Source organism: Falco rusticolus, chromosome 1 (genome assembly GCF_015220075.1).
Source record: "Falco rusticolus isolate bFalRus1 chromosome 1, bFalRus1.pri, whole genome shotgun sequence".
Taxonomy (NCBI): domain Eukaryota; kingdom Metazoa; phylum Chordata; class Aves; order Falconiformes; family Falconidae; genus Falco; species Falco rusticolus.
The window spans coordinates 28,168,131-28,180,424 of NC_051187.1; the positions used below are offsets into that span (position 1 = coordinate 28,168,131).

At 47.3% G+C, this 12,294-nt stretch overlaps 1 protein-coding gene across 2 annotated transcripts in view; it reads right to left on the reverse strand.

The window, feature by feature from the left end:
- MN1 (MN1 proto-oncogene, transcriptional regulator) overlaps positions 1–12,294 on the reverse strand; it is a 111,942-nt gene that overhangs the window by 68,790 nt on the left and 30,858 nt on the right. The window contains exon 2 of one of the 2 annotated variants that reach the window (XM_037375288.1): positions 2,228–7,776. The exons of the other annotated variant lie outside the window; for it this stretch is intronic. Coding sequence (XP_037231185.1) covers positions 7,592–7,776 — 185 coding nt within the window. The 3' untranslated portion in view covers positions 2,228–7,591. Of the gene's footprint in view, positions 1–2,227; positions 7,777–12,294 lie in introns of those variants that run through there. 2 annotated transcript variants of the gene reach the window in all.

Below are 12,294 nucleotides of genomic sequence, written 5' to 3' on the forward strand. Positions count from 1 at the left end.
AGAAGCCATGTGAACCCAACTAACAGAGCTCATGGCCAGTTTTGATGGGACAACTAACCACTAAAAGGAGCAGCGCTGTGTTACACAAGCTGGGGGGGGTGTGTGTGTGTGTGTGTGAAGCTCCCTGTGGCCAGTCTCACCTCCCAGCCACTTGCCAGGCAGCACCAAGGTGGCTCCAACCATGGCCACGCTGTGGGAAGGTCTGTCCCCTCCAAGCTCCGGAGCCACAGGTGATAAGAGGAGAAAGAGAAATGCTGTGAGAGAGGGAGGGCACACCGAGATGAGCAAGATGTCCTGGAGAACTCCCCAGGGCAGCGTTTGGGCAAAGTGGCTGGGACTGACACTGCACCAAATACCTCGAATGCCCAGCAGCTGGGACGGTCCCAATGGTCTCAACACATGGGGTCACCACCTCACAAGCGACTCTGGGGATGGGCTGGAGAGAGGTTGGGAGCCACCAGTGGGAATGAGGAACACCCAGAGCTCCCTGCTGCCAAACCCAGCACCGGTCCCACAGGGGAGCTGGCAGCTGTACGGGGAAAGCGGAAGGTCTCCTCTTCCGTGGGTTTCCACTGTGAAGAAGGAACTGTGCAGCTGCCAGGAACACTGCTGACATTTCTCTCTCAGGATCAAAAAGAAGTCCAAACGTAAAAAACCCACCAATACTGAAAAAGTAATTTCAATAATTTCAATGGGTTTGAGCTGAAAGTTGAGGGGGAAAACGTGTACTACTTACACAGCAAGGAGCAAAAAGCTGTGAAAATAGATTCACTTCTCAGAAGGGTCACATACAGAAAAAAAGTAAGCAATTTATTTGTAAAGCTAATGTTACAAAGTATCTAACATATAGTTACCAGATTTAATAAGAGAGAATGTTTCAAAACAAAATAGCCTTTTATAGCCAAAGTTAACAAATTTCTGTCTGCTCTGTACCCAGCCACCATTACAAGAGGTGAGGTTTACATCTTTAAAGCAAATTACACTTCTCTGCCATGCATTGCTTTCTCCCTTCAAGAATATTAAAATCGGGGTTTGAAAATTAAGCAAAGCTTTCTCCCTCAATGGACTTGAAATGAATCTCAAGATAGTTTCATTTTTCCATGTGTGCTTTTCATGTTAAAGAACAACGTAGAGGGACGAGACCGAATACGTGTCTCAGACACAGAAAAGCTGGTGAGATGCGGGCAGAGCTCACAGGCTGTGCAGGAGATGCAGCGGCTCATCCTGTTACGCTGCACACCAGAACGTGCGGAGCAGCGCTGTGAGCACTGCACAGCTTTCTGCACCTCAGCACATGCCAAACAAATGGAAAAAAATACGTGAGGCTGAGCACTGCTTCTGTGTTTCCTGCAAGCATGAAAGATACAAAAGGTTGTTTCTTCAGTTCAAAGATGACGTGTTTGAACAGCGCCTGGGCTATTGCGCATTTGGGGTTTTTTCCCCCTTGGAAAATATCATACATTTCTCTTGCAGCCCTCCTTGGAAAACTCGTAGGAATGTGAAAGGATTAAGAGTTTGAAATCTGAGTAACAGAGATGAATGGATTTTTAAGAATCTTGGTAAAGAGCTCTAGCCTGTTTACCGTTTATTCACAGAATTCGGCTCAAAAATCTTACCAGAAGAAGTGCTATGGAAGACCCAGTGTTCCGGCTTACAATAAGGCCAGGAGGAACCTCCTCTTGTAGCTGGGATCCTCCGAACTCAGGAGGAACCTCCTCAAGGTTCAGCTCCTGAGGAGGTTTATCTTTGCTCATCCAGCCCCATTTACTAGACAGGGGCTCAGCAAACCTCATGGATTTGCTGTTCATCAGAGAAATGACTTCAGCTAAAAAGTAATTTCTGATCGTGCCGGTTAGTTCCAACCTTTGCGATCTCTGGGTCAGCCAGCATCTGAGCCAGGAGCAAGGGGCTGGACCTGGCTGCGGGGCTGCACCACGAGCTGCCGGGGCAGGTGGTCACCCTACTGCAGGTAGAGAGGAACCTGCAGAGCCCAGGAGCACCAGGAACGAACCGCGTCCCCACGCCTTCCTGTGGCCAGCGGCTCTGTGGGACAGCCCTGCCGGCGAGGGAAGCCAGCTGGAGTGAGGATTTCCCCAGATCACAGGCAAAAGTCGTACCAACCATCACAAGGGCCAGGGTTTACCTGTATGTGAACAGTATTGCTTCACTTCTTCATGTCTCAGGGGAAAAAGGACCTACTACAAAAATTAACAAACATGGTATGAAATATACAATAGCCACCATTAACATCATATTTATTGTTATTTAGTTGCTCAGTAAAACATATACAGATATGTACAATATGCATGAATACAGAAGACTGCACTTTACATATTTAAAAAAAGGAAGAAAAATAACACTCAATTTCATGAGCTATTGTCACAGTCTTCCAACCAAGCATTTCAGAAATGAATTGAACAAGAATAAAAAAAAAAACAAAGAAAAAAAAAAGAAAAAAAAGAAAAAGATTACAGGATTGCTTAACACACAGCAGAGTCAAGTTTTCATATTTTACATGTGCAATAACATTTTTCAGAAGAGTTTGCTATGCAGTACGGATTACCAGTGTTTTGAGTATTTTTTTTTTCTTTTCCAGGAACCAAATTTAGTACAAAGAAATAACATTCTTTTGCTTAAGGCTGTTTTAAAGCTGTTATATTCTTGGGTAGCAAATAGTGATAAAGTTGTAACTGCCGGAAATCACAGCCTGCAGTTTCATCAGTCAGGATCTATGAGCGGATGGACTCAAACCAACAATTCTAATAGAGAATTTCTAAGACAAAATTAGACTATTTCCTCCATTAGCCTTAAGCAATAAAGGAGAAACAATTCTATAAAAATGGGTTATGCTCTTACACACCATCCATTGAACAGCTGTGAATCTAGTAGTTGAGAAAACCTTACACTGCAGCTTAACAAAAATAATCAAAATTCACCAGTTTTGTTTCTGTCTGCACCTCCCCCCACCTCCTCCAGCCCTCCTAGCAGCAGACGCGTTTCGCTGACCTGTGCTCACCTTACCCCTTCCTCCGTTTGCCTTACCAGTGGTGCCTGGAAGCCCAACACAGATTCCTGGTGTGGGAAGGCCAGCCAGCCTCAGAATGACCACGCAGACATACAGTATCTGAAACAGTCCCTAAATGACCCAGATGACGTGATTCTGATGCTCATTCCCTTCCACCATAACCACACAATGAAATCCTTAACTAAATAAAAATGAGTCTAAACCCTCTCCCACTGATGCTCTAAAAACCGAGCTAGAATAGCAGAGAACTAGTAACCCTAGGGAAAAGTGATCTGGAAAAAAATCGTAAGAGTATTTAATAAATAAAGCCTATTCTTTCCTTTTTTTTTTAATTTTTTTTTGGCAAAGAGATATTTTTATCACTCCTCCCAATTTAAATGCAAGAGAGATTTTCCTCAGTTTGCCACTACATTTTAACTTGAAGACTAAGTGCAGAGTTTCTTTCAGCAAACACCAAAGGAGTCAGCGAGCTGGGTCGGGAGGCCAGGGATGTCCACGCTCCCCGGCACCTGGGCACAGGGCTGCACGGGAAAGCCGAAGCCAGGCGAGGCAGGGAGACAGCTCCAAAACAAATGTGAAGCCCCATTTTTGCTGTTGTTCACAATACAAAGATTGTGCACCCCTTAATGGCACATCTACCACAGGTCCTTGACTTTTTGGTACAACACCCCTGCTATCTGGAAGCCCTATAGGACAAGCAGGTGTGAGTTTACGTTATTCTGGCTTTACCCACTCATTTGGGGAATATGTAGTTCTTCAAATTCCATCCTCTGCTGCCCCAGCTCACCCTCTGAAGGAAGCAAGCCTCGAGCCGTGCGGCTCAGCAACAAGCGCTGCGAGCAGAGGTCAGACCTCGGGTTCGGCTCAGCTCTGCCACCAACGTGCCCCTGACCCAGCTCGGGCTGACACTCTCTGTGCCTCTGTTTCCCTCTCCACTCTTGTGTGCAACTTACCTCTTGCACAACAGGCTTTTAACTACAGCTCTCAAACATGCCTCAGTTAGAAGTATTATTAATATTCTGAAAATTAACTCATTTCAATTCTTACCACGTAGGGCTATGCTGATATTTTATATATGTTAAAAAAAAAAAAATCAGTGCATTCAGTGCCAAATTAATAGAAAAAAATGAGCACAATGAAATTACTACAGGTGACACGAGCTTTGCAACAAAGTTGTAGCCTTCAGCATATGCTGCCAGTACCAAATACACCAGGTTATGAGCATGAAGTGATGCTCCTCCTGGTCAGTCATATGTACCGTTTCTGTTCTGATCTTTGGCAAAAAGCAAAGGAACCATGAAAACACAGGTTGGTCGTGGCATTGCTCACAGCTGCCCCAGTAGAGCTCCCAACCTCTCCTTTTGTTCAGTTGATAATGTTACTTAAATTACGCAAGACCAAATGGGCAGGAGGTTGGCAGGACGGCATGTGACCATGCTATTCAGCAAAACTACACAGCAAATTAAGGTCCAGCAGACAGCCAACCACTGTTTTTAACTCCTCACAATCTAAAAATCCTGTCCTACTGCTGCAGCCACCTGGGGCCAGCAGCGCCAGCCACACAGGATGACCAGGGGCAGCCGTGTGCTGCAGCCCCGCACTTCCATGCTGTACAGCTCAGCAGCTGAACACGTGGCCCTGGCTTCAGTACAGCCCGTCCGCCTCATTTCATAGGATTCAAAACTGTTAGAGGACTCCACCGGTTTTTAAGGAATTGCTTGCACTTTATTTTTTTTAAGCAAGGAAAAAAGTTAAATTCCAAGTGGAGGGGAACAGCAGCTCCAGCAGAGGAGCACATGCTGCAGAGAGCAAAACAGAAGAAAAGGGTGGGTGAGACCAACAGAGTCACCACATTTCTACTTAAAGGAGGATTTCTCTTTAAAAGCGATCTGAAATCTCTAATGCAGTGTTCACTGAAAGGTCTCTCCCTGGTAGCACAGGGTGTGCATCCCTGACCTCAGGAAGCCTGAAAAACCTGTTCTCTTGAATACAGCAGGAAAAACTAAAAACAAAGAGGCAAGCCATCAGGGTTGCACTGCTGTGGGACAGGAACGTGCCACCCAGACCATGAACTCTTCCTAATTTTCCAGCTGTAAGTGCTGAAACACGGTATTGTATGTCTAGGCATGAGTTTCGCTAGGGTTACTCCAAGACTCACCCAGCTGGGATGGGTGGGAGCTGCCGGGACAGGGTGGGAGCTGCGGCTGAAGCCACCTCAGCAGTGCTCACCCCTGGCAGGCACAGCCGCCCCAGCCCTCAAGTGCTTTCCTAGGCAAGATTTAAAATTAATCACATATATGGGTGAACCGGGACTTAAGAAATCACAGGCACAGAGGCACCTTGCAGAGTGGGGGTTGACAACTATTCTACCAGGAGGTATTTTACTGGGGACGGTGCTGTTTTATTGCAGGGACAGGGAGGAGCTCTGAGCTTTCGGTGGCGCACGCGCCTGCAGAAGGTACAAAGCATCCCATCTTTTTGTTCCAAACCAAGCGGGTGCGAGGCATCTCCACAGCCAATTGCCCCAGGAGGAGCAAAAATCCTCATCCTCGTGGCAGCTCCAGCTTCAATAAAAAGTAAAATAATATTGAACATCAAGGTTCAAAACTATCCAAATTTATCCAAAGTCAAGTCACTGACCAGACCCGTAAGAGGAAATCAATCCATGCACGGTTAATAAGAGCACATTCAAATAACATTTCCAAACACTGCGAGTCTCTCTGAAGCCACACACAACCGAGTGAGGATTTCAGACCATCCCGTGCCATTGGCATTTTAGGCAGAAATTCCTCTCCATTGGTGTCTACTGAGAACATCACTTCAAAATAATTAAAGGCCCAGCACAATCATCGAAGATAAAATACAAAGCAGTCTTCAAACTCCATCCCTTGAGGAGGGACACATTTTGTGAATTCATGACAGGAGTAATAAATAACCCTAGAGAGGCCGACCTTTATTTCACAGCTAAAACCTAAATCTCCCGTGGTGGTATTAAGCTTCAGGGAGCAGAGGAAAGCGAGCTGGCCTGCGCGGGGCGGGACGGCTCGCGCTCCTGTACACAGAGGATACACAAATAATGCACAGCGTTACGTAAAACCACAGTAGTGTCGGCTCATCGTGTCAGTCGTGTATTTATCTGGTCTGCTTCCAACTTTCTTCTCGAATGAGTATTATCTATCACCAGCAGGGAAGTATGGTTTTCCTTTTATCGTATGCATCTATAACGCTGTTCTTCAATGCGTGGCAAAAACGGGGCCTCAAAGTTCAGGAGGGTCTAACGTGGGGTCTCCCTGCCCTGGCAGATCAGGCAATGCTGACCCTGGGAATACAGACCCCTGGGTGTCCCTCCCCGGGCTGTCCCCCAGCTGCTGCCACCGCAGTGGGACGGCCGTGGCAGGAGCCGGGGTGCCCTGCAGAGAAGCACATGGGACGCTGGACCCCGCTTCCCATTGACAGCATCTTCCTTCAGCTAAAAAGGGGTGACAAATGGGCAGGGTGCAGCTGTGCCACCTGGCAGGGCTTTGGGGACACCGGCCACAGCTGGCGATGGACCCAGCCGCACTGTGGGTGCCAGCTCCTGCCCTGGGACACCGTGACACCATGCCACAGCACAGTGCACACAGGAGGCATGCGGTGCCTCCGGGAGATTTTTCTTCTCTGGCAGTGATAAAGTGGGAACTGTGGGAGCATCACCAGGACCAGGAGGCTACAGCCACGCTGGGGAGCACAGCCCGCCCCTGCTCGCAAGCGGAGAGGGAGCCCGGCCATTCCGTGGGGGAGACAATGACTCTTAATTATTAAGCAAACTTCCTGTTAGACTTATTTAGAGAAACTTCTCTACACCTTCCCCAGCTGTGCCTGAACCAGCCCATTCATGACAGCTCTGTCTCTGGGCTTCAGCAGGGTAAATACAGGAACGAGCGTCCTCACCTCGCTGGGGAAGGCGGAGAGCAAACAAGGCTGAACATTATTAATAACAGAACATCATTTTCTCAGGAAAGGGCAGGCTCGTTGCCTGAATATTCAACAGAGCATTAACTGTTTGGTTTGTATGTGACTGGCAAAAGCTGGGTATCAATATAATATATAACATAATGATGACCATTTTACTTTAACCGGCGTTTATTCCTGAACTGCTGTTCTTCAGGATCACCATTGTAATAAGCACTGAACAAAGCAAAACAAAAGGAAAAAAAAAAAAAAGAAGAAACACAAAGCAAATGAGGAAGGAGGAGGAGGAGGATCTTTGTCTTATTATGACATACGTGACTTGGACATACGCTGAGATGAAAAAGGAAAAGGCCTCATCTATAAATGTATGCCAAGGTTACAGAATAATGGGAAAAAGTGGTCTAGCAGGAAAATCTTAAGCAAAAGTGTGCTAACTGCAGAAGGGTTAACACTGGTAACATACTGTGGCAGAAGATTAAAAAAAAGTTGAGGTTTACTTTAAATTAACCCTTTCCAGTCCATATGCCACTAAGCAGGTACCAACCTAGAAAAATAGTCCACCTAGCAGTAGCGGCCCTTTAAAATTAAAAAGAGAAAAAAAATAATTTCTTTTGTTCAAGTCAGGGCGGCCACAAAAGTCCCAAATCTGTTGGAGATGTCCGAGTGCAGGGACCTCCACGTCGGCACCGCAGTCCGGCCCTTCGCCTCGCCCACGTCGTCCGTGCAGTGGACCGAGAGGCACTGCAGGTGGCTGCCAGTCTGCGCCGTGGCCGAGGTCTTGCTCGGGGGAAGGTCGTGGGCTGGAAAGGGTTCACAGAGAGAGCGTTAGGAGAAGTGCAATGCAACCACAGCAACTCACACAACCGGCAGCATGTGGGAAGCATCTCAGCACCTGCCTCTGCCCCGTCAGCTCGCACCCCAGCTCTGGCACCCACAGTGTCCCCCGGCTTGGGGACACAGCATCCCCGCCACTCGTACAGCTCCCTCTTACCCCGCAGTGAGCTTCTCGGCTGAATTTTTCACTGTGCCAGAAAACCACCAGAAATATTCTCTTTCACATGCACTTGCTTTAAAGTAAACCAGCAGTATGTCTGAACTCTGGGGATGCACACACGGCTGATCATGTCTGTCCTGGATGGCAGCACAATGGGGAGTTTTCACGCCCTGCACACCCTCCACTATTTGAAACTGATACTGAAACCTCCCCAAACCAGCCCCGAACCCTCCAGGTCATTCCTATCATCAGGCTCTTACAGGCACAGGCCTCCCTGTTTACCTCTTTTAATGCAGCATCATGGTAACACTTTTCTTATAATTTCTTTGTTTTAGGACTTCGTATGATTTTTAGCCAACATTAGTTTCTGCTAACCACTGAAAGAGTTTAACTTGAACACCCTAAAGAATGTCCCTAGCTTTTTTCCTATGGATTTTACAGTTCACATGAAAAGTAGCTAAAACTGTTCCTTCCAAACTATACTACCACGTACTCGTGACTCGTTCCCACTGTCACTCCACTATTTTTCCTTGCTTCCATACTTTCAAGTAATCTGCTGCAAATACATTTTTCTCATCTTCAAAGTCTGCCTTGGTGCCCGTGCCCTCTCCCTGCCTGGCACAGCCAGGGACATCTTTTTTTGATAGAATCATAGAATCTTTTAGGTTGGAAAAGATCTTTAAGATCATCAAGTCCAATCGTTAACCCAGGACTGCCAAGTCCACCATGCCTCTAAGCACCACATCTACATGTTTTTTAAACACCTCCAGAGACGGCAATTCCACCACCTCCCTGGGCAGCCTGTTCCAATGCCTGACCACCCTTTCCATGAAGAAATTTTTCCTAACATCCAATCTAAACCTCTCCTGGCACAACTTGAGGCCGTTTCCTCTTGTCCTATCACTTGCTGTCTGGGAGAAGAGACCATCACTTTCTTCCTCTCTGAAATCAATCACTTCTTCAGTTCTTCTACCACTCTTAATCAAATCACACAAAAAAGCCAAAATGCAAATCACACCCCAAACTCCATCCCTCACCCTGTAGCTCCTCACGTTATCAACAACCCCTCCACGGGGTCCCTCTCACAGACCCTCAGGAAGGGCATGGCAGTGACTGGTGTCCACCCTGGCTGGGACTGGGCAGTCCAGCGGCCGATGCAGGCTGGGGCTTGCTCCTCTCTTCCTGCTTGGAGCCAGCCTGCCAGCCCCATAACACAGAAAACTCTCGTGGAGCTATTGCACCCCCAGGAACGCCGCTGCTTCTGCCAGGGAGGATGCCTGAGCCCATGCAGACAGCCCCCCCAGCCCTGAAAGAAGGGCTTTTTGTAGGACAAAAACAGTGAGTAAATAGAAGAACAGTGCAAGGCAAGAACAAAAAGCCAATAACATCTTGACAGCCAGCCTGTATTTCTTCCCATCCACCATTTCGTTCACATTCACCCAGAGCACAAGAGCAGACGTGCTGCAGCACTAGCAAATGTAGGGACCATAATTTCTGATAGACCCTGAGAGTTCCCGTGGCGCAGGGCTGAGCGTGATGCTGGAGTGTGCCAAAGATACCAAAAAATGGCTGTGAATGTTTAACCATGTTAAGACTCTACTTCACATCGTCTTTCTCATGTTCCACAAAGCTGAGCAGTGCGGATTTACCACACTTCATGGGGCAAGTTGTATTTCTTTCACTTAACCAGCTGCTACACCAGATACAAAACAGGAACTGAACAGCTTGTTACACGATCACAGTGACACTAAAAAATAATCTTAAACTAGTCTGCAAGTCCCTGATCTAAACTGGAAAATGCTTTTAATGCTTCATTATAGAATGTCAGAGATGCTCGTATTCAAAACAGTATCATCACACCATACAGAGAAACTAATTAGAACCTGGGGACACGATGCTATAAACGATGGGAGAAGGCACATGGCTCCAGGGCAGTGCCGCTGCTTGCTCAGCCATGCGCTGCATTAGTGCAACCACGTGCAAAATCAACACAAAGCTCTGTTACACACCTCAGCCTAGCACAGCCGCGCTCTGGGTTTGCATTTCTGTAAGATACCCTCCTCCACTGCTCGAATAAAGAATCCAACATCAGCAGGTCAAAGACGCTCATGTTCTCTAAACTCCAAAGTCGATTACAGTCCCTGTAGCTGGTGTTGGGGTTTTTTAGGCAGTTTGGATAAATACGCAGTACTGAGCAGAGCTGAAGCACAGTTCGCTGCATGATACCCAAGCGCAGAGTTTTGGCAGCAGAGATGGCATTAGCACAGCCTGCCTCTGCGCCCATGTGGGGAGCTTCTACCTTTCCTTCCTGCTACCCCCGAGCCCCATCACATATCCATGTCAGCATTTCAGCTCAGCCCTTCACAAGAGGGCCATGGCCGTGCTGCGGAGCTGCCCCACTGGCAGCGCAGGGCAGGGCCACCAACGCCACACTGACATCATGGTGTCACTGTGGGACAATCACAGGGCAAAAAAACCTCTCTAAATAAATGCCATTTGATGAAGCGTTCGATTTAAACTTACTGTCCTGAATGTAAATACACCCGAATAACTTCACATTTATAAAATGTTTTAAACTCAAATGGGATTGTACAGAGAACTGAGAAAGGGAAACATTTTTCTTATTTGTATTTGTTCACGTCCCTTGCAATGCACACAGTACCCGATATTTTTTATTCTTGGGTCTCCCTGACTGTACAGGACATGCTGGTCTCGGTACAGGAAAAGCCAGCGCCTTGAGATTAGTCTCTGTGACAGCAGTTTTCTTCCTCTGTTGCAGAGAAAGAGGAAAGTGTCCCACTGTTGAACTGCTGCCACGAGGGGCCCAGAGATCTTGGTGGTGCTTCTGCAAGGAGTGTCAACCATCAGGCTGCAGGAGACCAGCCGCTGGGCTGAGGACACTGGCAGAAGAAACAGAGAGAGCACATTCCCGGCACAGGACCTGGCGCCCGGCTACACGTGCCCAGGCACACAGCCGGGATCAGAGCCAGAGCTCTGCCGGCACGGGCAGCAGCATCTCCATCGGCCATGCAGATGCCACCGACACCCGGAATGGATCAGGTCCTCAGCCAACAATGAAGTGAGGAAGTTCAAAAGCCACAAGCATCTCAAGAATAAAAAATCAGGCTTATTTACTTGTAAACCAGCAAATTATTCCTAAAACATTTGCTGTGGATAAAATTCAAAAGCAAACAACTGACAACAGAATCAATGCAAAATCTATCCTGCAGTGCTGGATTCGTTACCTCAGAGGAAAACCCAAGCAAACAAGGTAAGCAGGATCTGATTCTAGGTTTGCCAAGTCAATGCTGATTGCCACTGTCCACACGACGCCTAACTCAACATCACTGTGCAGGAGCTCAAGCTCTCTTGGTCTGCTGTTAAGGAGCACAGAAAATGATGCATTCAAATCCAAACCAAAAAGACTTGCATTGGCACAAGTGTTCTCAAAGCCAATCTAGAGGGAAACACTCAGTGCAATTTACTTTTTTTCAATACTTCTGTCTTAACAAAGCTATGATGCTTCTCTGAAAAAACCTTTGTATTAAAAAATTAAAGGTGTGCTGATCCACCTGATGAGAACTGTCCTTAAGCACGAGATACTGCCTGATGGTTGTCCAAAACAGTAACACTCTCCCTTCCCTGCTGTCTCTCTGCCTCCTTCAAACCAGCAGTGCCTCAGCAGGTTAAAATTAGTCAGGTAATGCAAGATGGTGTCATCACGTCATTGCCTCGCAGTTGCCAAGTTTCAGATAAATCACTGTCAGTTATGAAGGACACCTAATTGGAAGCAAGGAATTTTCAAACAAATTATGTTTAAACTGCACAACTGCCTTTATTAGCAACTACTGGAAGAAATCCACGTTATTAATAAAAGCAATTACCCTTCTAATAAGAGCCATCCTCCACACCCAAGACCTCGAGATGGTCTGGGTGGAGACTTCCTCTCCAAACCGAAGGATGTGACACAACAGAACCTGGGACAAATGCAAGTAAAAAAGACCCAGCTGGGATAGCGTGTGCTGCTTGAAAACAGCAAATGTTGAAGTACAGATAAGAGATAAACCGTCACACGTAAGTACACAATGTGTTCACATGGAAGGCATGAAACTCAAAGCAATAAAGCGACCAAAGACCAAAAGGAGTCTGTCTGGGAACAGCTCAGCCGTGACGGTACCGTCACCCCGAAGGGCGGTGGTTAAAGCACGTCCTGGCTGTGGCAGCCTGTGCCTCCCATATGTGATGGTGGGTGCTGAGCCGGGGAGGACTGTCAGCCTGCGACTGCAGCGGGGCTCCTCCACCCGGCGCAGCTAGCACCCCCTCG